Below are 24,351 nucleotides of genomic sequence, written 5' to 3'. Positions count from 1 at the left end.
CCAACACTCCTTTCCAGATTCCAGATAGACTCATCCCTCAGAAAGGGTGAGACCCCAAGATATAAGCCCCTTCATGTACCCCCTCCCAATCCAGCTTCCAGAGCATAGAACAATCTAGCACAGCCAGGGTTAAAGAGAGAGATTAAAATAGAAGAGAATAAAAAAGACAGGCAAGGAACCTGTGATCACTCATCCATTCCTGCCTCCCTCACCCTTCATTCTTTTCTCTTACCTCTGCTGCTGGTCAAGCCTGGCTTCACAACAAAACTGAGCACTCAGGGGGACCAACACAGAGCAGGAAAAGAGTTTCCCGAAAGAACGACAACACCAACCATCCCACAAACAATTCCACTTTAACACAGCCTTTCTGAGTCTGGCTTAATGACAGGACAGTAAGAGTTAACAACTCCCATTTGTAAGGTGCTCTAATGCGTTTCCAAATCTGCTGCCTCATCTGACACTCCGAGGAAGCCTGTGAGGTAAGTATTGTTTTCTCCAGTTCAGAGATAATTAAACTAGGATTCAGAGACTTTCTGTGACTTGCCCAAGGTCACAGAGCCGGCATAGCAGAGTTGGGCTCCAAACCTGTGTTCACAGACACCAAACATCTTTCCACTAAACGCCATGCTACCAAATTTCCCACCCTTTCATCTTTCCGTCCTCCATCTGTCCCCAACTCTTGCTGCCATTACCACAGACTCAGAGAATATAAAGCCTCAATGAATTTAAGATTTCCTTTTGGGACACTCCCCACCCCCAACCCCCCGCCTGTTTTCCCCTGAAGATGGCAAATTGTAAGAAAATGCATTCTCAAACATTAGGGGGAAAAAATCTTGGGCGTATCCAGAGGTTGGTGTATACACATTAAGCAAATCTCCTGTGTCCAATGATACTAGGACAGAAACAGACACTTAGATCAATGGAACTGAATCGTGGTCCAGAACTGGACCCACAACGTATAGCCAACTAATCATTGACAAAGCAGAAAAGAATATCCAATGGAATAAAGACAGTCTCTTCAGCAAACGATGTTGAGAAAACTGGACAGCGACATACAAAAAAATGAACCTGGACCACTTTCTTACATCATACACAAAAAGAAGCTCAAAATGGAGGAAAGATCTAAATGTAAGACAGGAAGCCATCAAAATCCTTGAGGAGAAAGCAGGCAAACACCTCTTTGACTTCGGCTGCAACTTCTTACTCCCCAGGTCTCTGGAGGCAAGGGAAACGAAAGCAAAAATGAACTACTGGGACCTCATCAAGATAAAAACTTCTGGGGCGCCTGGGTGGCTCAGTCGGTTGAGCATCCGACTTCGGCTCAGGTCATGATCTCGCGGTCCGTGAGTTCGAGCCCCGCGTCGGGCTCTGTGCTGACTGCTCAAAGCCTGGAGCCTGTTTCAGATTCTGTGTCTCCCTCTCTCTCTGACCCTCCCCCGTTCATGCTCTATCTCTGTCTCAAAAATAAATAAACGTTAAAAAAATTTTTTTTAAAAAAAACTTCTGCACAGGGAGGGAAACAATCAGCAAAACTAAAAGGCAACTGACAGAATGGGAGAAGATATTTGCATAAAGGCTTAGATCCAAAATCTATAAAGAACTTATCAAACTCAACACCCAAAGAAATAAGTAATGCAGTGAAGAAATGGGCAAAAGACATGAATAGACACTTTTCAAAAGAAGACATCCAGATGGCCAACCGACACAGGAAAAATGTTCAACATCACTCATCATCAGGGAAATACACATCAAAACCACAATGAGATACCACCTCACACCTGTCAGCATGGCTAACGTTAACAACTCAGGCAACAACAGATGTTGGCGAGGATGCGGAGAAAGAGGATCTCTGTTGCATTGCTGGTGGGAATGCAAACTGGTGCAGCCACTCTGGAAAACAGTATGGAAGTACCTCAAAGAATTAAAAATAGAACTACCTACGTCCCAGCAATTGCAATACTAAGTATTTATCCAAGGGATACAGGTGTGCTGTTTCAAAGCACCCCAATGTTTATAGCAACATTATCAACAATAGTCAAAGTATGGAAAAAGCCCAAAAGTCCATCCACTGATGAATGGATAAAGAAGATGTGGTATATATATACAATGGAGTATTTTTCTTAAGTTTATTTATTTATTGTTTAGAGAGAGCACAAGCAGGGGAGGGACAGAGAGAGAAGGGGGTAGAGAGTGGAAGAGGGGGAAAGAGAGAGAGACAGAGAGAGAGAGAGAGAGAGCGCATCCTAAGCAGGCTCCACGCTGTCAGTGTAGAACCCAATGCACGCCTCGAACCCACATACCATGAGATCATGACCTGAGCTGAAATCAAGAGTCAGACATTTAACCGACTGAGCCATCCAGGCACCCCATATATACAGTGGAGTATTACTCGGCAATCAAAAAGAATGAAATCTTTCTATTTGCAACAACGTGGATGGAACTAGAGGGTATTATGCTAAGTGAAATTAGTCAGAGAAAGACAAAAATCATACGACTTCACTCATATGTGACATTTAAGGCACAAAACAGATGAACATAAGGGAAGAGAAGCAAAAATAATATAGAAACAGGGAGGGGGACAAAACATAAGAGACTCTTAAATACAGAAAACAGAGGGTTGCTGAAGGGATTGTGCCGGGGGGCTGGGCTAAATGGGTAAGGAGCATTAAGAAAGACACTTGGGATGAGCACTGAGTGTTACATGTAGGGGATGAATCACTGGATTCTACTCCTGAAATCATTACACTATATGCTAACTAACTTGGATGTCAATTAAAAAAAAAAAAAAAAAAAAAAAAAAACCTCCTGTGTCCAGTGGAAATTGCCTTTAAAAAGAATCAGAGTTACTCACGTTCACTTTATTTAGGTAGCAGAGTAGACTAAGCCATCTGACCAAACTGGTCAATTACCAAGATTAAAATGAAGGTGGGGGGATATGTTCCTGGTTCCAGTCACCATAAACACTGAATATATCATGTATCCCTTGCCTATCCCATCCCATCTCACTCTATTAGCCAAGGGGCATGAAAGTTCCATACAGCGGAATGAAAAAGGACAGGAGTAAAAGTAGTGGGACACCATCTGGGCCGATGGATTGGTTTTCTTTAGCTCACTGCCCCATGGTCATAGATACAATCAACTTGGAAAGGGTACGGGGCGCTGCTAGGACAGCACTAAAGGTATTCTATCATACCCTGCACAAAAAAGCCAAGAGTGTGCAGGCTGCGCTGGTTCCACACGAATCACCTCTGCTCAGAGGCCTGTAATGTTCCTTCTGGCTATCGCTCTGGCCTGCAGTCCTCTCTGTTCCTGGGCTGACAGTCAAATGCACAGACAGATGGAGAGCAGAAGGCTAGTACCCACGAAGGAGGATGTTCTGTTTCATCAAAATCATGCAGAAATCAGACCCGTGTTAACAGGACCCCGCCCAGTGTCCCAAATGACCAAACACATGTACCTCCTCGGTTCTTAATGGCAACCAACCGTCACACAGCCCTGGATGCTGAACACAGCAGACAGCATTTCAGAGGGCTGCTCAGCCAGAAGCAGCCATGTTTTTACAAAGCAATTTATATGTCCTGGACTCAAAGCAGCAGGAAGAGAGCTGTTAGCTATAGAACAGATAATGCAGGAGATGGGGCACAGAAGGAGGTAGGGGATAATGCTTGGTTTCAATGAGAAAGGAGGGAAGAAGTATGTCCCAGAGTCCAAAGATAATTCCAGGAGGGAAGAAAGAAAATGACAATGAAAGGGGAAAAAGAAAGGAAAACTGATGCAGTGGGTCAATTAACAAGCCACTGCATCCATACCTCTGCTAACCAGAAAGGAATCCATCTAACAATTTCTTCTGGAAGAAGTAACTCCTCTAGTCTATTCATTTGCTCTTTGAGCTAGAGACCAGAAGCTCCCTCTTCTGTAAGTTCATTGCGCTCCATTTGACCTCATATTGAGTAAAAAGACAGAAAGATGGATAGAGAGAGAGACAGAGAGACAGAGAGAGACAGACAGAGAGAGAGACAGAGAGATGGATGGGAAGCTCTTTACCATATCATTACATCATTTTCTCTCCAGGGGAACTATTTGTACTAATGACTTTACCCTAGGTATTATATTCTAACTCCTTAATCACTATACTTATGTAACAAATTAAGGAAGAAAAACAAATAACAACAAAATAACCCCCAGATACCTGAAAAGAAGCTAGAGTGAGTTTTGGTGGAGGATGGGTAGGGTGTCCTGGGAAGAACAGGCACCCAGTTTCCTAAAGACAGCTCAGAGGCTGGACACTGCACCTGCTTCTTTAGGAAGAGCCTCCTCTAAAGCAGCTGCCTATTGGTGGGCAGGGCACAAGGAAGCCAAGCAAGCCAGTTTCAAACCCTGGTCAGACCAGTGTCCTCCTGCTGCACCATGGGATATGTAGTTCTCTGAGCAATGGGCAGTGGTGCGGCCATATTTGCACTGCTTATCCAACGTGCAGCTTGACCACAGACGTGGGTCAGACACCTTAGCCAAAAAGGTACAACTCCTCCCTGCAGTCTGACTTTATTTTTTATTTTTAATATTTATTTGAGAGAGACAGAGTGTGAGTGGGAGAGGGGCAGAGAGAGAGGGAGACACAGAATCCGAAGCAGGTTCCAGGCTCTGAGCTGTCGGCACAGAGCCCAATGAGGGGCTCAAACCCACGAGCTGTGAGATCATGACCCCGGCTGAAGTCCGATGCTTAACCAACTGAGCCACCCAGGTGCCCCCCTGCAGTCTGACTTTAAACAGAAAAGACGGTGAGGAAACAGGGAGAGGTTCACAAACTATAGGAGATCACAAACATGAGGACCTTGAGAGGTCACTTGATGTCTTTGCTCTGTGAGCACAGAAAATGACAGCTTCTCTCAAGAGAAGAGACAGACAAAGAAAGAGGAAGGGAGAAAGAGAGGCAGATGAAGGAGAAAAGGGCAGCGTGTGTGTTCCCATGACTGTGCATGTTGGATTCAGGGACCAGAAGGTGACTTCTCATCTTGTGCCGGTTGACCATCAACTCTGGAGAGAGGCAGTCGAGTGTGCTGACGAGCATGCCTCTCCAGCTATTCTGCGCAGGTTGGAGTTCTGACCCAACTGCCCACCATCTGTGTGACCCTCAGGCTGGTTACTTAGCCTCTGTGCCCCCATTCCTCAACTGTAAGGCAGAGATGATGTTACTCAACTCATAGACTATATGCAGATAACATGCTAGAGGGCTTAAAACTGTGCCTGAAGTGTTAAGATTTTTTTTTCAGTATTATTCAGTGGTTTGCCCCTTCCCCTAATCCATGTGACCTTTCCCGCCACCCAGAACATGAAATTTTAAGTCCTCAGAGCTGACGATGGCAGAGGTAGACTGGACAGAAAACAATCCCACCTGCGTTTTTAGATGAATAAAGACAAGGGGGGGGGGGCGGTGAGACAGACATTAGAATAAGAAAAAGGGCAGAAAAGGAACAAGGACAAGAACTACAACCAGAGACACTTGCAAGTAATACTGAATGGCAGCGGACATTAAGGGGGACATGCGGGGGAGTTTGGGGAAAAAAATCAAAGAACAGTAAAAAGGAGTCCGAACAAAAATAAAGAAGGGGAGGAAAGACTGACGAAGAAAATCAGGGAAGCCGATCAGGTTGGAGGTGGGAGGAGAAAGAAGACGGAGAAATTAAAAACTCAAAATGGAAAGTTCTGAGAGGATATGACCAAAGCATCTGTGAGGAGCTATGGATGGACAGAACTGCCCAGCATGAGGAAACTAGAGAGACGGCAGCTAACAATGCAAAGTTCGAGTCTAGAATGGTCTTGCCAAGCGGGCCTGATCCCTGGCCATGGCCCGCCCCGGTGTTGTGGGGGTCTGGGCTGGAGGAGGTTGCTCAAGCAGGCAGGACTGGAGAGAGTGAGGTGGGTGGTAAGGGTTAAGGTTCAGGTTCCAGGAGGAAAGGAAGTAGACGTAGCTTTGGGACCAGTCACCTAGAAGACAGCACCCTCAGCTCTGAAGTCAAGAGGAGAGGGATGGGTACCTGGGCGGCACAGGTGGTTAAGCATGCAGCTCAGGTCATGGTCTCACAGTTCCTGAGTTCAAGCTCTGCATCGGGCTCTGCGGTGATGGCGCGGAGCCTGCTTGGGATTCTGCCTCTCTTCTCTCTGCCCCGTCCCCTGCTTGTGCTTGCTCGCTCTCTCTCTCTCAAAATAAATAAATTAAAAAAAAAAAAATGAGGGGCACCTGGGTGGCGCAGTCGGTTAAGCGTCCGACTTCAGCCAGGTCACGATCTCGCGGTCCGTGAGTTCGAGCCCCGCGTCAGGCTCTGGGCTGATGGCTTGGAGCCTGGAGCCTGTTTCCGATTCTGTGTCTCCCTCTCTCTCTGCCCCTCCCCCGTTCATGCTCTGTCTCTCTCTGTCCCAAAAATAAATTTTAAAAATGTTGAAAAAAAAATTAAAAAAAAAAAAAAAAAATGAAGTCAAGAGGAGAGAAACAGGCCTATTTGAGTGCAAGTACTCCGGGCAGGACAAAGGGACGATGCCAGCTTAGGGAAACTCGTACTCTGTGCAATACTGAGTGTCTTTGCCGGTATCGGTGCCCTTCTGCATCTGAGTTCCTCAGGGTAAAACAAGATAGACAAAGGGGAGGGAGGCCCGCCTCCCTCAGCCACTAGCAATTCCTGAGGCCTCACAAGCAACAGGAATATAAATGCTACGCCCTCAACATTAGCCTCTAGAGCTGGACAGGGCAGCATTGCATAGCGGTTGAACTCTACAGTCAAGTTGCCTAGATTCAGATTCCAGCCCATCGTATAAGGGTTGCGTGATCTCAGAGTGCCTGGGTGGCTCAGCCAGTTGAGCGTCAGACTCTCGGTTTCAGCTTAGGTCATGATCTCCTGGTTTGTGGGTTCGAGCCCCAAGTCAGGCACGCAGAGCCTGTTTGGGATTCTATCTCTCTCTCTCTCTCTCCCCCTCTCTGCTCCCCCCGCACTCACATGCATGGACGCCCTCTCTCAAAATAAACATTTTTTTAAAAAAGCTGTGTGATCTTATGCGAATTACAAAACCTCTCTAAGCCTCAGTTTTGTAAACTCTAAAATGGAGATAAGAGGACTACTGTTTCATAACAAAATGGAGACATTTTTAAAATGTTTTTCAATGTTTGTTTATTTTTGAGAGAGAGAGAGAAAGACAGAGTATGAGCGGGGGAGGGACACAGGGAGAGGGAGACCAGAATCCAAAGCAGGCTCCAGGCTCTGAGCTGTCAGCATAGAGCTCGACGTGAGGCTGGAACCCACAAACCGTGAGATCATGACCTGAGTCGAAATCGGACACTCAACTGACTGAGCCACCCGGGCGCACCAAAATGGTGAAATTTAGATGTGAGCCCAGTGACTGACACATACTGGGAACAGTCACTAAATGTTAACTGAAATAATGCTGTCTTCACGATTACTGTCTTAAGGGCAGTCAGGGGTTGGGAACAATGGGAACTCCACGAGTTCCCCTAATGTCCCTCTGTCTTCACTTGGTGTCCACGTGAAGCTCGCAGCACTCTGATTACACAAGCCCTTCCCTGCCACCTCCAGGCCTCATGATATGGCCTCCTCCAGCCAGCAGCTGGTCCCCAAACTGGACTTTCACATGACAACTTTGTGCAAGTGCTTTGAAAATGAAAAGAGTTGGGGCGCCTGGGTGGCTCGGTCGGTTGAGCATCTGACTCTTGATTTCAGCTCAGGTCACGATCTCACAGTTCGTGAGTTCGAGCCCCGCGTCGGGCTCCGTGCTAACAGTGCAGAGCCTGCATGGGATTCTCTCTCTCTCTCTCTCTCTCTCTCTCTCTGCCCCTCCATGCTCACTCTCTCTCTCTCAAAAATAAATAAAAACATTTTTAAAAAGAAAATAAAAGAAAATGACAAGGGTCACCAAAGCATAAGGCAGATAAGTGCTTGCACCTCCTGCTTTGGGGGTTTCCTTCTGCACCTGCACCAATTTTCACAAAAGACCTACCGCAGGCTGCCAAGCCCTCTGGAGCCTTTCACACAGCCATTCAGGGTGAGAGCATATAAGAAACCACAGGATTAACTGAGTCGGGGGTCAAAAGACACAGCTGTAGATCCCCGCCAATTCTCAGGCCAGAGGCAGGGGAAAAGATGCAAAGCCGGCACAAAAAAGGGCAATGTGGAGGGGAATGCTTCCAGGGACTACTGTCCCCTCCAGACTGCTGTTAGGTAACCCCCTCCCCATCCAACATCCCCGAGGGATACAGGCTCCACCATGGAGGGCTGTCGCAATCACATCAGAAAACAAAACACAGGGGTGCCTGGGTGGCTCAGTCGGTTATGCGTCCAACTTCAGCTCAGGTCATGATCTCAAAGCTCGTGGGTTTGAGCCCTACATCGGGCTCTGTGCTGACAGCTCGGAGCCTGGAGCCTGCTTTGGATTCTGTCTGTCTGTCTGTCTGTCTCTCTCTCTCTCTCTCTCTCTCTCTCTCAGAAATGAAAAAAACATTAAAAAAATTAAAAACAAAAAACAGACCATTAAGCTACAGAAGCTGGGTGGGGTGGGGAAGAAAAGAAGGACCAAGGAAAATAGATGTCCAAGGAAGAACTCCGCTGGCCCCAGAGGAATCTGAGTAGAGGGTCTAAGAAGAACGGACAAACCCATTTCCACAGCTCCTCTGCCTTTGCAATGGCAGGTCCCTTCTCCTAGTGTCCTCGTCCTAAGAGGCGGGAGTTGTTGGGCTTAGACAGTCCTACCCTCCAGGGTAGAAGAAGTGGGGTCCAGGGCACTCCCCTTGCCCCCTGCCTGCTGACTCACACTGATCTCACTACTGAGAAGGGCTCAGGTGGCCCCCGCTCTCTCCTCTCCGGCAAAGCCACTGCCAGCAGAGGGTGCTGGTGAGCCCAGCGGAGAGACCCCAAGGGAAGGTGAACTTTTTGCAGCTCAGGCTGGTACCCATAGGGGCTTCACCTGGTACCCGCAGAGAGGTCAGAGTGACCCATTTTATCCTGCGGTTTAGGCATAATAGTGAAACTGAAAGAAAGCATCAGAAATGTACTAGAACTTTCCTATAAGTAACTTGCTGGTGAAAAGTCTACAGCACTTCTCAATATCCACAAGGCATAAGGAACATACTCAAAACCCCAACTGTTTGGCTCTCAGGCATATTTAACATGTATCATTCAAAATCACCAGGGTCTATTCTCTCCTTGTCGATCTGTCTCCTGTTCCGTCCAGCTTGAAGCTTCCCAAGAGATAACTTTCACTAACAAACTCGTTTACACACTCCACATTTGGAGCTTTAGGTCCAGGAAGCTGGTGAAGGAAGATCCATCCGACATAAGGAAAAGCAGAAGGTTCAGCACTGGGCCCCAAGTGTCCTGATAGCCACATGGATGCTGTCTCAAGGGGTAAGTCATAAAAGGTTGCAAATAAAAATCTCTGGAGTCAGGGGCACCTGGGTGGCACAGTCGGTTGAGCATCCGACTTCGGCTCAGATCATGATCTCACGGTTCGTGGGTCCCAGCCTCGCGTCGGGATCTATGCTGACAGCTCAGAGCCTGGAGCCTGCTTTGGATTCTGTGTCCCCCTCTCTCTCCGCCCCACCCACGCTTGTGCTCTGTCTCTCTCTATCTTTCAAAAATGAATAAACATATTTTTTAAATCTCTGGAGTTGAATTTCAGCTTGATCACTTACAAAGAATGCCAGTGGGCAATTTAAGCCTCCATTTCCTTCTCTAGAAGACGATGGATAAAACAGCAACTGTCCTTATAGGCCTGCTATTACGGTTGAATTCTTAATCATGCTTTCTAAAGCACATGTAAAGTGCAGTGCTGAACACATAATAAACTCTCAAAACAGCAGATATTAGTAGTAATGACAATTGATACCTCACATGCCCACAAACTAAGTACACAGGCATTTTTCATAGTCTTGGATTTATTCATCACATGCGTAGATTCTCTGTAGTTTCCTATAATTCTAAGTTTCTTTACTGAGAGAAACCCCAGTTTATCTCCTGACTATGGAAGTTATTCACCGAGAGGCAGATAACCATTTGATGTAGGTACTGAAGAAGAAATCCACGAATCAGGAAGGAGTAGAGGGTATTAGCCTCCTTAAATCTCTTCTTTAGGGCCACTTCAGGCCACTTTGTAAGGACAACTGATACATACACACTCCTGGCCAGATTCAAGTCCACCCACTGTTTAAGATGCCAAGAAAAGGAAACATGGGTGTTTTACGTCTAGGGAGAAAGGAGTTCAACAGGTAAGACTGGTCGCTCTGTGGATCCCCAAACAAACCTGTTGTGGTTCCATGTTCATAAACTCAAGAGTTTTGAGTCTGGCGTTGAATTCTACTTCATGAATCATCCAGCCAGTTCACATACAAAAGACACAAGGGAGGGGCGCCAGGGTGGCTCAGCTAAGTGTCTGACTCTTGATTTCGCCTCAGGTCACGATCTCATGGTTTGTGAGATCGAGCCCCACATCAGGCTCTGCGCTGACAGCACGGAACCTCTGGGGAGGTACTCGGACACCGTCTGCTCCCTCAGCCCCTCTCCCAATCCTGGGACCATCCGAACCAGGGTTACAATGCTTTCCTCTGCATTTTGATGGGAGACCTTCACCTTCAGACTAGGAAATGGCAAAGAGAAGGAGGGAGCCCAGCTGTGAACTGTTTGTTGGTCACCCGTCAAAGGATAAGAAGAAAAGAAGCATTGAGCAGTCCGGAAAGTTGGTGACAGATAAGATGTAATGATTATTTTAATTACATATCCCCACGCACATGCACACACAGCCCGCCCACCTTTCTCCTTGCTGCAGAATGGGGATTCTTGGTCTATGGAGCAACCAATAAGGGAAAACAGGAGCTAGGCACGACACCAGTGTCCCTGAGGGAGCCACGGGTCTGCCAGAGGCTCCCTGAAAAGAGACGCCACAGGCCAGGAACAGGGCACTGGGCTCTCCCTGTCCTGTTACTATTCACTGTTAAATTGTGTATTTGATGCTAACTAGCTCAGCGATAACAGGAGGCTTTGGGCAACGGGGCACATTTCTCAAAGCCAGGTTCAAGACCACTCAAGTCAGAATCACTTTGGGATATGTGTTCACTGTGCAAATTCCTAGGCCCACCCCAGTCCACACCACTCACAAGAGCCCAGGAAATCTGCACACTGAACAAGTTATGCACACGATTCTGAAACCCATGCGATACGGCCTCCCTGGTCTCCCAAGTAGGCTGTTCATCATCAAGGGACAGGAACACTTACTCATGCAAAATATTGTAACTTATGTATATTATGTTTCTTTTTATCTAACCCTTTTAAAACGTCTGTAATAAGCAAAACATTTAGTACAGCAGTGCACGCATATAACTTATATAAATATACACTGGTGGAGATAGCTCAGAAAATTTTCACTGGGACAGGGGTTTGCAACAAGGCTGGAGTATCGACTTCGGGTACGACGGGGAAAGCAGGGAGTGGTCTTGGCAAACAGGTGCTCTGAGCTCACAGGATTCATCAGTAACAAGCTGAGAAGAGAACTCCGGATTTTGACCTCCAACTGCGTCTCAACCCTGGAGTAAGAGGGAGGCAAAAAAATGCGGTGCAGAGCAGGGCAAGCCGGAAGTGGAGTCCCTGCTTGAGCCCCCAGAACTGTCACCCACTCACATTCCTTCTTCACCCTGGCTATAGGAGGATGGGATTTCACCCGGCAGGAGGGGGGGGAAGCGAGAGAATGAGGTTTACCATCTGCCTGCCAGTTGTCCCAATCTAAATCCCAACTATGGCATCAGCAGAGTGAGCGTCGTTTGCTGAGCTATAATTAATATCCCCCTTTCTCGGGCAGGAAAGGAGAAACGCTGGGGTAGGAGAAACACTGAGCAGGTGACGGTTACACCTGCAGACAGTTCAGCTGACAGCGACGGAAGCAGCCAGGACTGCCAGCGAGGAACTACAAACTGGGAACTAGAGAAGGGAGGGGAAAGCAGGAACACCCACTTGCTTCCCTACCCAGACCTAAAATAAGGTCCTTCTCCCTCCCATTCAAATGCCATGTGTGCTGTCTGTCCAAGACCAGACCATCCCCCAAGGATAGGAGTACGTGGATCCAAGAAAGGAGAACAACAGGTGAGGGGCGGTCACTAACCACAGACCATGAGCATGCAAACGTCACACAATTAACAGATACAGAGGGGCTAGTCCGTGGCCCTCCGTCTGGAGCATAGTCACGGAATCCCACGATTATAGAACGCGAGAGGCTGGCAAAAACGTCTTAGATAGTTACTCATGCGCCCATTTACTCATTTAACAAATCTTTTCTTTTTTTTTAAGGTTTATTTACTTATTTTTGAAAGAGAGAGCGAGCGAGAGCACACACACACGCGGGGGAGGGGCAGAGAGAAGAGAGGGAAAGAGAGAGTCCTAAGCAGGCTCTTCACGGTCAGCACAGAACCCAGTGCAGGGCTCGAACCCAGGAACCTTCAGATCATGACTTAAGCCAAAATCAAGAGTCACTTAACCGACTGAGCCACCAGGCGCCCCTCCTTTAACCGATCTTTCCTGAGCACCTACCACGTGTCAGGCACACACTAGTGAATGAAGCAAGGACAGTCCCCTGCTCTCATGGAGCTTAGTTAGGGCCCTAGTGGAGGAGACAGACGGCAACCAGGTCAACAGATAAATACAGCGACAAGATGGTTAGCGCCAAAATGGAAAATAAGCTGGGCAAGTGAAGGCCGGGGTTTACGTTGACTGACTTCTCCTGGCCACTGCGGACTTGTTCGTGGCTTACCCGAACCAAGCTCTCCAACCTACACACAGCTCTCCAGCAGCTCAAAACTCACCTTCCGCTCTCCTCACAGGTTTAGCCCGAGTCTGCTGTTGGCTGGCAGTCACCACGACATCTACTGTGTCCCACACACAGGGCCAAGACCTTCCTCCATTTTGTGTCATTTTGATTCTCACAGCCTCCACGAACGAGGTACAGCTATCTCTATTCTTAAGGAAGGAAACATTCAGAGCGGGCAGGATTTTGCAAGAGCCCCAGAGCCAATAGGTTTTCAAAGCGTTCCTGAGTTCCACAAGACGACCGCTGAGGGATCGTGTCTCTGCCCCCAGCACCGTACCACAGGGTCGGAGAATCTCTTCTTCCGCCATTATCCCTTGGATTTTTGCTGTGTGCAGGGTACTGGGTGGTCAGTACCTGAGGAGTCATCTCATAAGAGGAAGGACTCAGTCTCTGTTCACTGCCCTCAAAACTTCTGCCATGAGAACACCTCAGGGGAGACAACTCTTATCAACAGTTGGCTAAACACTTAGGGGCAGGCATCCATGCCTCCGTGTGTGCGAGAGAGTAAGAGAGAGACAGAGAGAGAGAATCAAGATCATCTACTGCACCTCCATCCCCAATCTACCTCCACTCAGCCTCCCTCACTACCTTTCCTCCATTTGTCCTACCTTTCCTTCCACTGACTGCTGTATTTCTCTTCACAAAAAAAAAAAAACACCCGGAAGCCTGCCCATAGGCTTACGTGCCCCTCTCTCTCCAACGCCCGTCAGGCTCTGAGTTTAACTCAGACGCTAGGGGCTGGAACCTCTCTCTCCTCCAGGACACTTCCTCCCCTCTGCTTGTCACAAAGGGACATATTCACCAGAGAGCCACTGCACCACAGTTCCGGTACAGGGCCCCCCCCCCCCCACCAGGAAAAAGTGCCCCACACCCGGTTTATCCTCACGTCTCCCCGGCAGTCTGCTCGAGTGGCTCTGGAGTCAGAGCCAAGTCCCAAGTGACTACACCTTGTAAGAAGTGAACGCACAGAGTCCGCACCCCCCAAATACCCCACTCATAGGTTCTCTCTCACTGGAATGGAACTGTCGACACCCCAAAGGCACCGGACAGAATATTTCATTCTCTAGAGCACCTTTCTCTTGGGACCTCCAAGTTCTTTACCAACCTAATGATGTACCATGAGGGAGGAAAATTAACAATCCCTGGCCAGTTACGAAGAGCGGGGAGAGCTGGATACTTCCTTGGCAGACAGTAAGGCCCAGTCACGCGTTCCATCCATTCCGACCAAAGGCCACACAGCCTCGCCTGGCTGCACCCCTCTATCCCTTACCTTCAGCCTCTTGCAACAGCCCGCTCCTCCCTCCTGAGGGGCTGTCACTTGGCAAAGAACTACAACAGCCCCCGAACACGGGGGCCAGCCCCCCAAAGCCCTCCTGCCTCTGTGAAGAGCCCCGGGTCAACCCCGACCAGGCCAAGGGCCGAGTCCTCGTGTCCTACTTTCCAGGGGCCCCCTGCCACCTACTTGGCTCGTAGAAAGAACAGCTTCTTCCTCAGGGAGGAGACGTGGTAGTGACAGGCCTGCTTCACGGCCGTGCTGCAGGAGACCGTCTCGGAGCGCAGATTCTGTACCATGCTGGGCTCAGGGGAGGGCCCGCCACATGGCAGCTGGGACCTCAAGGGCTCGGGGCTCACTCCGGAGCTGCATGGACGTGCTGCTTTCGCAGCTCCTTCAGCTGTCCGCCGCAGCTCCTGCACGGGAGCCCTCCCGGCCCTGGTGTTCAGTCCCAGACACAGGCAGGTGGAGGGCCCCGGGGAGGGAGAGCCTGAGGCTCCCTGTTACCAGGATCCCCTCTGGCTGCGGCCCAAGCCACAGCTCAGAACAGAGCCCCGCTCCGTCTTTCAACATCTGGCAAGGCTCTGGGCACTTGGTGAGTTTCCTCCTCTCCTTCGTCCTCCGCCAGGGAGGACGGGGCTGTACCTACATGTGATGTTAGCTGCTGGTGCCAGAGGGAGGGGGAGGGCCCGCGGGCACCGCTCCCAGAGGGTTTGCGACTGGGCTCCTTCCTCGTGGTGAGGGAGCTGGCCGAGAGGTCACCTGAGTGTCCACGGGGCCACGGGGAATTCAGTGCCCGGGCAGGTAGATGGAACTACGGTGCTCTTGGAAATATGCTATTTGGGGCCAATTTCTGGGATCGGATCAGCAGAACTGAAAGCATCTTTCCTTCTACTAGGAAGCTATGGATTCTGGCGGCTAGACCTGAGGTGAAATTCCTGAGCCTGCACTCTGGCCTTTCCTTTCCTTCCACCCCGGAGGCTTGCCCTGTGGCCTTAAATTCCATTACCTTGGTTCCTCCATTTGTTCGTTCATGAATTCCACAAGCATCTGCCGAGCACTTACGCAATGCCAGACAGAAGAGATACCGTTTCTGTCCTCTGGGGTCTCCTGGGCTAGGGGGAGACAGAGAAGGGAACCACACAGCACATACCAGGAGGCCAGTGCTGTACAGAACGAACCACAGCCTCTCAGACAGGGGTGAAAAAACATGCTCTCCCTTCCCCAACCGGAAGAAACAAGGGTGAGTTCTAGTGAGACACGGAAGACGTGGGCATTCTTTTCAGCCCGTCAGAGAAAAGGTGACACAGGCAACCCCCAAACTGATTATACCCAAAGCTCACACTTATTCTCCGTCCACCTTCCTTGATCTTAGGAAATAATCTTTGTTCCTATTACACGGAGAAAACAGATCCTGCTGCTATCAGCCTCCTCGCCTTCCCACCACATGGCGTGTGAACTCACCTGCATCCACAGCCATTATGGTCTGTCCAAGGCCAATCTGTTCACCTGTGATCTAGATCTATCTTTCCTTGCCTCCTCCGAAACCTTGCTTCCTTATCTTCAGTAGGTGGTACCAGCCAAGCTGACCAAGTCGGAATCCCAGAACCAACTGTGAGGACCTCCCTGCTCTCTCACACTCTAAATCCAATCCATCACCAAGTCCTGGACATTTTAATCCTCTAAATGTATCCTGAATCCATCTGCTTCCCCCACACACACACACCACACACACACACCCCTACGACCACCATCTCAAATCCAAGCCACCAACATCCCTTAATTGGACTGTTGTAACTGCCCCAGCTGATCTCCCTGCACCCGCCAGGGCCGCCTCCACCCTTTCTCCACACTGCAATCTTTCCAGGATGCAAATGTGATGCTGTCGCCTCCCTTCTTAAAGACTCTCAATTGCTTCCTGATGCTCTTGGCATAAAGACTCAAGTCCTGGTCATGGCCAACCAAGTTCCTGCCCCATTTCATCTCATCTCATCCCACTGCTTCCTGCTCACCTGTTCTGAACTCAACCACTCCACTCTGGCCCCGCCCCCTCTGTCTGGGGCCAGTTTCTTCGATATACTGTCTCCCAGGACCCTTCCTTTAATGCACACACCCAAGTTTGTACTTTCTAAGCCATACCCTGAGGTGTGTTAATACTGTCTCCTCGACAAGCCTGGAAACTCGGTGAATACCTACTGCACAACTGGTAAGTGTTTGTTGAGTGCATCAATGGATGATGTCCTCTCTGAAATTCACATCCTTGACCTGTGGGTTTCTACTTCATAGATTTAAAAGCATGCTTGTGTCTCCCTACATTAAAACAAAAATTCTCCCCAATCACCCCTGCTTTCTCCTCTAGCTTTCATCTCTATTTCTCTTCCTCCCAGGGAAACTCCTAGAATAAATTCTCCATGTTCAGTCTCTTCTCCCTTCCTTCCCATACACCCTTCTAAAACTAATTGGTGGTTCCCAGTGACATCCTAACGGCCACTGCAGAAGATCCTGTTTAGGGCTTACCTTCCCTATCTCTTTCCTCTTGGATTCTTCCTTCTCACATCTGTATTTCTGTCTTTTCTACTTACTGGGCAATCTTTTGCAAATTCCGTCTTCCTTTGCCTTCTGCTTACAATCTGCTGATGCTGACTCTTGCCTCGACCACAATCTCATTGCCAAACAAGCAGTTTTAGTCCTGTCTCCTGAGCTTCAAACAGGTGCAGGCCACTGGCTAGTGTATCTACCTCTCCACCAACACGCTCGACGTGTCTAAATTAAATCCACTATCACTTCCGCACTTCAAATTCTTCCCCCTTTACTCAGTATTTTAATAACAATAATATATTAATAATCATAGCAAGCACCTGTAAAATACCAGCCATGTACCAGGCACTATTCAAATCGTCGTAGACGACACACACATACACACGCTCCTCCCAATAACTCATGAAGTATGAACTATTATTATACCCATTTCATAGATGAGGAGACTGAGGCACAGAGGTGAAGTGGTTTGCCCAAGGTCACACAGCACGCAGCTGGAAGCATAATCAGAACCCAGGTAGGCATTAAACCTGTAGACTATGCTACCTTTTATTTGCTGCCCCCACTAGAAACCTTAGGCTCACACTAGGTACCCTTCCTCAACTCAGATGTAGATAAGCTTTGCCAAACCTACTTAACAAACTTCTTCAACTGGTTCCTCCTTTTCCATTCTCACTACCATTAATTCAGAAATGTGCCCATCTGGTCTTGGCTTAAACATCACCAGGTCAATAAGGTGACCCTTCCCGCTTAAGAGTTGTCCTAAAAAGCCTTGGTCCGCTGTATCACTCTTTTTCATTTTCTTTATAGCCCTTGTTATCATTTGGTGCTTTCTTATTCACTTGTTTGTTTATATCTGTGTCCACTTGCTATAACATAAGCATCAAGAGATGGGGGACAAGTTACCTGTTCATGGCTGCGGCCCCCAACATTTACAAGAGTAGCTAGCTGATAGTATGTGCTCAATAAATGCTTGTTAAATGAGGGACCGATTAGGTAAATCATTGTCAGTTTCCTTCCTTGTCTGTCTGCTTTCAACGAAGCCCCTTAAATCCATCTCTCCCACTAGGACCAAAGTAACTTTTGTCACAAGAGTATCTGTAAGTGATCTGGGCACCCCCTTCATCAAAACCTCTCCCTCATTTCTCCTCCCCTATAAGGAAGCCCACTCTGTCACAGCGGGCTGTGGCAGGACCGGCACCTGTCTACCTGTGCAAAGATGATTGCTAGCCACTCACTAGCCACTCCCCTCCTGGGACATGATCGGCAGCGATACCGAAGTATCTGAAGGCCCTGAACATGCCTGGCTTTCTCATGCCTCCCTGCTTATGTACAGCTTGTTCTGTCGCCTGCGAATGCAGCCCGCGTGACAGATTCCTACTCATCTTGTAGCTCTCAGCGAGGCACATCTCCTTCTGTGGAGTCTTTCTGGATCCCTCGGGCTCCTCCTCCCTCTTCCCTGCTCTCGCCCCAAGCACAGTAGCTGTGCTACTCTGGGGCAAATTTGGTACCTCCACTGAGCCTCCGTTTCTTACACTCTAATGTGCAGGTAATAACAGCATCTGTTTGACGGGGCTGTTGAGAGGACTGCATTTCAGAGTCTGTGCAAGACGCATGGCACAGGGTTAGACGCGTTAAGTGAACAAATTCTTCCGTGTTATTACTGTATACAGAATCCCGAGTCCATTATAAAACATGACATTATAGGTGTGTCTCACCATGAGACAACAAGGTGCCCAAGGGGAACTACCAGGCTTTCATCTATTTATTCTTAGTGTCCACATCTGACATTTTACGGGCGATCAATATCCTACGTGTTCTTTCTGTCTCTGCTTCTTCAAGGACAGCAGAGTATATACAGATCCGCTAGGAAACAGAGTGAAATCTCACATCATCAGAGTACTAGCAGCTACCACTCACTAAGCACCTGCTAAGTACCGAGCACCTTACACATATTATCTCATTTATTTCTTTCCGGGAAAGACTTTCATAGATGAGTAAACGAGGGTGAGTAAAGCTAAGTAAGGTGCTTTTAAAAATGCAGTTAATGGGGCGCCTGGGTGGCGCAGTCGGTTAAGCGTCCGACTTCAACCAGGTCACGATCTCGCGGTCCGTGAGTTCGAGCCCCGCGTCAGGCTCTGGGTTGATGGCTCGGAGCCTGGAGCCTGTTTCCGATTCTGTGTCTCCCTCTCTCTCTGCCCCTTCCCTGTTCATGCTCTGTCTCTCTCTGTCCCAAAAATAAATAAAAAACGTTGAAAAAAAAAATTTAAAAAAAAATAAATAAATAAAAATGCAGTTAATAAGGAAGAAGGTTAGTCAAACACCTAAGTGGGTCTGACTTCAAGGTCTGGGTCTGTCTTTCTAGGACACCACACAGCCCGCCAGCGAGGAAACCTCTCTATCCATCTCACAGCCTGGACTCTAGCAGGCTCCCCAGTATCTTAACAAGGGTTTGGGGCGCACGTGTCTGCACGCAGAAATGGATACATGAACTCACACAGCCTGGCCTCAGCGCTCGGTTAGTCCCCCGCCCTGTCTGGGTCTCAACCTTCCTACCACTGAAAGGCTTCCTGGTCGACCGAGACCACGTTTTGTTGAAACTAACATTGTGTACATAAAACGTCCTTAGTAAAATAGCTCCTTTTTCTACAGCCCTGGCTGTTTGACAGTTCCTGCCATTCTGTGAATGTACCAAATAAAGATCTGGCAATGTGAGGAACCCTGACAATTGGTCCAGTTTGGGCTGAACCAGGGAACCAATTTTTTTTAAGTGTACCCCTGGCTTTACCCTAGAAGCATGAAAATGGATCTATGCCCCACATTCAATGACGCACACACACATACAGACTTTGGGAAAGCTGGATCTATTCTGCTTTCTTTCCACTAGAAACCTGAGGGCATTATTCCTATCTCTGAGACAACCCTCATTTCCAAAAAGCTGATTCTCTTCCTCAAATCAACTTTTCTTGATGCACACCTGCCCAGGAAATGACTTCCTCCCTGTACCCGCCCACCCTCTGCCCCTATCATAGTTCCAAAGGCTTTTTTCTTCAGGAATCAACACTGATGTGAATGAGAAGAAAAATTCTCAGAAGCCCTAGGACTTGGACAGCACACCGAGGCATTTCCCCCTTTGCTGTCACGTAGACATTTGTTAAGCTAAGTAGGACAGCTAGTTTATCTCTAAATATTGTATCTATTCTGAACCTCATACAAGAAAAAGGAAAAGTGATGTTTTATTTAACCAGTTGAAAGTATACCTCACCCAGAGTTCAAGCTGTACTACAAAGCTGTAATCATCAAGACAGTATGGTACTGGCACAAGAACAGACACTCAGATCAATGGAACAGAATAGAGAACCCAGAAAGGCACCCACAAACGTATGGCCAACTAATCTTTGACAAAGCAGGAGAGAATATCCAATGGAATCAAGACAGTCTCTTCTGGAAGCGGTGCTGGGAAAACTGGACAGAGACATGCAGAAGAATGAACCTGGACCACTTTCTTATACCAGACACAAAAATAAACTCAAAATGAATGAAAGACCTAAACGTAAGACAGGAAGCCATCAAAATCCTCGAGGAGAAAGCAGGCAAAAACCACTTTGATCTTGCCCACAGCAACTTGTTACTCAACACGTCTCTGGAGACAAGGGAAACAAAAGCAATAATGAACTACTGGAACCTCATCAAAATAAAAAGCTTCTGCACAGAGAAGGAAACAATCAGCAAAACTAAAAGGCAACCGACAGAATGGGAGAAGATATTTGCAAACGACATATCAGATAAAGGGTTAGTATCCCAAGTCTATAAAGAACTTATCAAACTCAACACCCAAAAAACAAATAATCCAGTGAAGAAATGGGCAAAAGACATGAATAGACACTTCTCCAAAGACATCCAGATGGCCAACCGACACAGGAAAAAATGCTCCACATCACTCATCATCAGGGAAATACAAATTAAAACCACAATGAGATACCACCTCACACCTATCCGAATGGCTAACATTAACAACTCAGGCAACATCAGATGTTGGCGAGGATGTGGAAAAAGAGGATCTCTTTTGCATTGTTGGTGGCAATGCAAGCTGGTGCAGCCACTCTGGAAAACAGTATGGAGGTTCCTCAAAAAGTTAAAAATAAAACTACCCTACGACCTAGCAATTGCATTACTAGCTATTTATCTAAGGGATACAGGTATGCTGTTTTGAAGGGACACATGTACCCCCATGTTTATAGCAGCACTATCAACAATAGCCAAAGTATGGAAAGAGCCCAAACGTCCATCGATGGATGAATGGATAAAGTAGATGTGGTATATATATACAATGGAGTATTACTCGTTAATCAAAAAGAATGAAATCTTGCCATTTGCAACTACGTGGATGGAACTACGTGGAGGGTATTATGCTAAGTGAAATTAGTCAGAGAAAGACAAAAATCATATGACTTCACTCATATGAGGACTTTAAGAGACAAAACAGATGAACATAAGGGAAGGGAAACAAAAATAATATAAAAACGGGGAGGGAGACAAAACATAAGAGACTCTTAAATACAGAGGGCAAACAGAGGGTTACTGGAGGGGGTGTGGGATGGCGGAGGGGCTAAATGAGGAAGGGGCATTAAGGAATCTACTCCTGAAATCACTGTTGCACTATATGCTAACTAATTTGGATGTAAATTTAAAAAAACTTAAATTAAAAAAAGAAAAAAGAAATACAATTCTGTAAAAGAAGAAAGAAAGAAAGAAAGAAAGAAAGAAAGAAAGAAAGAAAGAAAGAAAGAAGAAAGAAAGAAAGAAAGAAAAAAAGAATACCTCATACTTAAGGATTAGAATTTTTATCTGTGAGGCAGAAGCAATCAATGTTAATTTTTTTTTTTTTTTGCCTGCTCTATGAAACTATCCTTCATCTGAGAATTGACCACATGGTTTGGAGAATTAGGAGCAGCCACAGAAAAGGGTCCATATTTCCCACCGACTTGACCATTTTCGATCCATAATACCTGCTCTGCGGCCTCCCACGGAAATTCTCAAGGGTAAATGACATTCCACTAAGGCTTGGCCTCTGTAGGAAATGCCGCCATACCCAGCAGGGGGCACTGTCCATTCAATGGGGCCCACAGTGAGGAGCAGGAAGTGGGATCCCCACCACAGCTGAAAATCTCCCCAGGGTCTGGATCTCACGCTTGCCCCAGGCCAGGATAACTGCAGACCAACATCCAAAACACCCCAGAGAGTCTCTTAATTGGGTAAAAACATATTATAGGAAGGATTAGGGGCAGGGCGTAAGGGTTTGTTCTGAACTGAGACTGGTGATTAATTAGCACTCTGGGGACTTGTTCTCTCCAGGAGAACCAACTGGATGAGAAGAAAAGAAAAAGACTTCCTTCAGAATGGCCATCGTGGAACACATACCAGTCCTGAGCTTCTGGGAGGAGGGGGTCCGCAGAGATCACCATGGGAGGCATACTTCTGATCAGAGCTTTGTTTCCTGTACTGCCCAAGGGGAGCTGAAGAGTTTAGGGGCCTTTCAGGGGGCCAGGGATGGGAAGGCCCAGGGGAGACATCCGAGGACTTTTCTGGGCAGAGGTTCAGACTGGAGAACCTTTGCAACATTTCATTTGGTTGAGGAAGTGGGTAGAGAAGGAGCTAGAATATGATTCATGTCAACGTACAACCCCAAAGAGCAAACGAAAGGCAGAGCAGTCTCTAGTGCTCGGGTAGTCACGTCCTGGAGTAAGAGATGAAGTTTGCCTCGGGAGAAACGTTTTAGAGCCTGCAACTCACGGCCTACTCGTCTCTCCCAGGACGGGACGGGACACTTCAGGAGATGTGCGATGTCCAAGCACAAGGGAAGGGAGTTGAGCCAGGGGGACTCCATGGCCCCCTTTTTCAAATTTTTTTTCTTTAACATTTATTTATTATTGAGAGACAGAGAGACACAGAGCGTGAGCAGGGAAGGGGTAGAGAGAGGGGGAGACAGAATCTGAAGCAGGCTCCAGGCTCTGAGCTGTCAGCACAGAGCCCGAGATGGGGCTCGAACTCACAAACCGCGAGATCATGACCTGAGCCCAAGTCGGTCGCCTAACCGACTGAGCCACCCAGGTGCCCCCACAGCCCCCTTTTTTCAAATTTTTTAATATTTTGTTAATTTTGAGAGTATGGTCGATGAAACCCAGAAAGCACTGACAAGACAGTGTATGGGCCACTGGAGAGACAGAGGGAACTGCCATCAGATGCTAACTGAGGAAGCATCTTAACAAGATTGATTAGTCTTTACCCCTGGGGGCCCCCCGGCCTCCTATCCCCTCAGTTTGAATTGATGAGCTAAGCTGATACTTGAGGACTAGGGCAGAACCCATACAACTTTGTAATGCAAAGAGATCTATGAAAGGATTAGCAAGGCCCCACCCTCTCCCCAGGAGACAGTCCCCTTTTGATCCACTACTAGCTGTAGCTTGAACGCTTCTATTGAGGGGATAGTACGTTTCTCTGCAAGGCCTATACCATTACAGTCCAGCTGTAACCACAGAATTCTTCCTTACCCAGGGCTGAAATGCTTCTCGCTATGACCTCTCCTGCTCTAGCTCTATTTCTTAGGCTTCCAGGTATTTAAAGAGCAGTTGTTAGAGTCACTGAAACCCTTCTCTTTTCCAGGCTAAGCCATTTTCCTTCAACTGGTCCTTATCATACTGCGTTATCATCGCGATCCTTCCTTCTAGATTCTTAATTTATCAATACATGTATTTCCAAAGAACTAGACAGGATACACCAGATATGGTCAAACCAGTACAGACCAGGAAGATCTTTTTCTCTTTCTAATCCGTGCTCCACACTTCCATGAATGAATTCGGACTTTCAAAGATCATCTGGTCCCTGTGTCATCCTATTGGTTCGTAATTTTGCTGGTAAATAAAACGCCCAGGTTCTTTTTCACATGAAATCCTGTCAAGGTAGGCTCCCTGTGGCAATCCTATAGGTAAGCAACTACTCTAGGGGCGCCTGGGCGGCTCAATAGGTTAAGCGCCCGACTCTTGACTTCAGCTCGGGCCATGATTTCATGGTTCTTGAGGGCTCAGTGACAGTACAGAGCCTGCTTGGGATACCTCTCTCTCTGCCCCTTCCCTGCTTGCGCGCTCTCTCTCTCTCTCTCAAAATAAATAAACTTAAAAAAAAAAAAAACCATTCTACTATAGATTTATAAGCACATAATATAAATATAATGGCACATTTCCTTCAAAAAAAATCTTGTCATTTGCACCCACGGTTCCATCTGAAATACTAAATCCTGAGCCTGTCATCCTTGGTCTTCTCTCTCTATTCCCTCTCAGCTGAGTGTCTGCCAGAAGTCTGATAAATGACATAGAAGTACCTTCTCCTTTCTCATTCGGTATGTTGACAAAAACCAGAGCTGGACCAAAAGCAGAGCCCCGCGCTGCGGCATGCCAACCGAAAGCCCCCTCTCGTCAGCATCAGTGCGGTCAACGTACCCTGGCACAGTTTCACCCGCTACAGTGGACCCCTGTCCGCCGCACACGGGCACCACGGGACGACTGGTAGATGCCGGCTGGTGCTCCCATCCTCAGGGTTTAACGAGTCAGACCCCAAGAGCCTCTCCCTCCTCCCTGCCCCCTGCCTATCCACCCTCATTCACCTCTGACATCACAGTCCACCCTTACCCC

General features: G+C 47.7%; 1 protein-coding gene across 10 annotated transcripts in view; it reads right to left on the bottom strand.

Moving 5' to 3' along the window:
* GRAMD1B (GRAM domain containing 1B) overlaps positions 1 to 24,351 on the bottom strand; it is a 246,433-nt gene that overhangs the window by 113,330 nt on the left and 108,752 nt on the right. The window contains exon 1 of one of the 10 annotated variants that reach the window (XM_058687108.1): positions 14,315 to 14,657. The exons of the other annotated variants lie outside the window; for them this stretch is intronic. Within the exon in view, the coding sequence (XP_058543091.1) occupies positions 14,315 to 14,424 (110 nt within the window). The 5' untranslated portion in view covers positions 14,425 to 14,657. Of the gene's footprint in view, positions 1 to 14,314; positions 14,658 to 24,351 lie in introns of those variants that run through there. 10 annotated transcript variants of the gene reach the window in all.

Source organism: Neofelis nebulosa, chromosome 10 (assembly GCF_028018385.1).
Source record: "Neofelis nebulosa isolate mNeoNeb1 chromosome 10, mNeoNeb1.pri, whole genome shotgun sequence".
Classification (NCBI taxonomy): domain Eukaryota; kingdom Metazoa; phylum Chordata; class Mammalia; order Carnivora; family Felidae; genus Neofelis; species Neofelis nebulosa.
The sequence above is the reverse complement of the archived record's forward strand: the minus strand, read 5'-3'. Positions and strand labels throughout refer to the sequence as shown.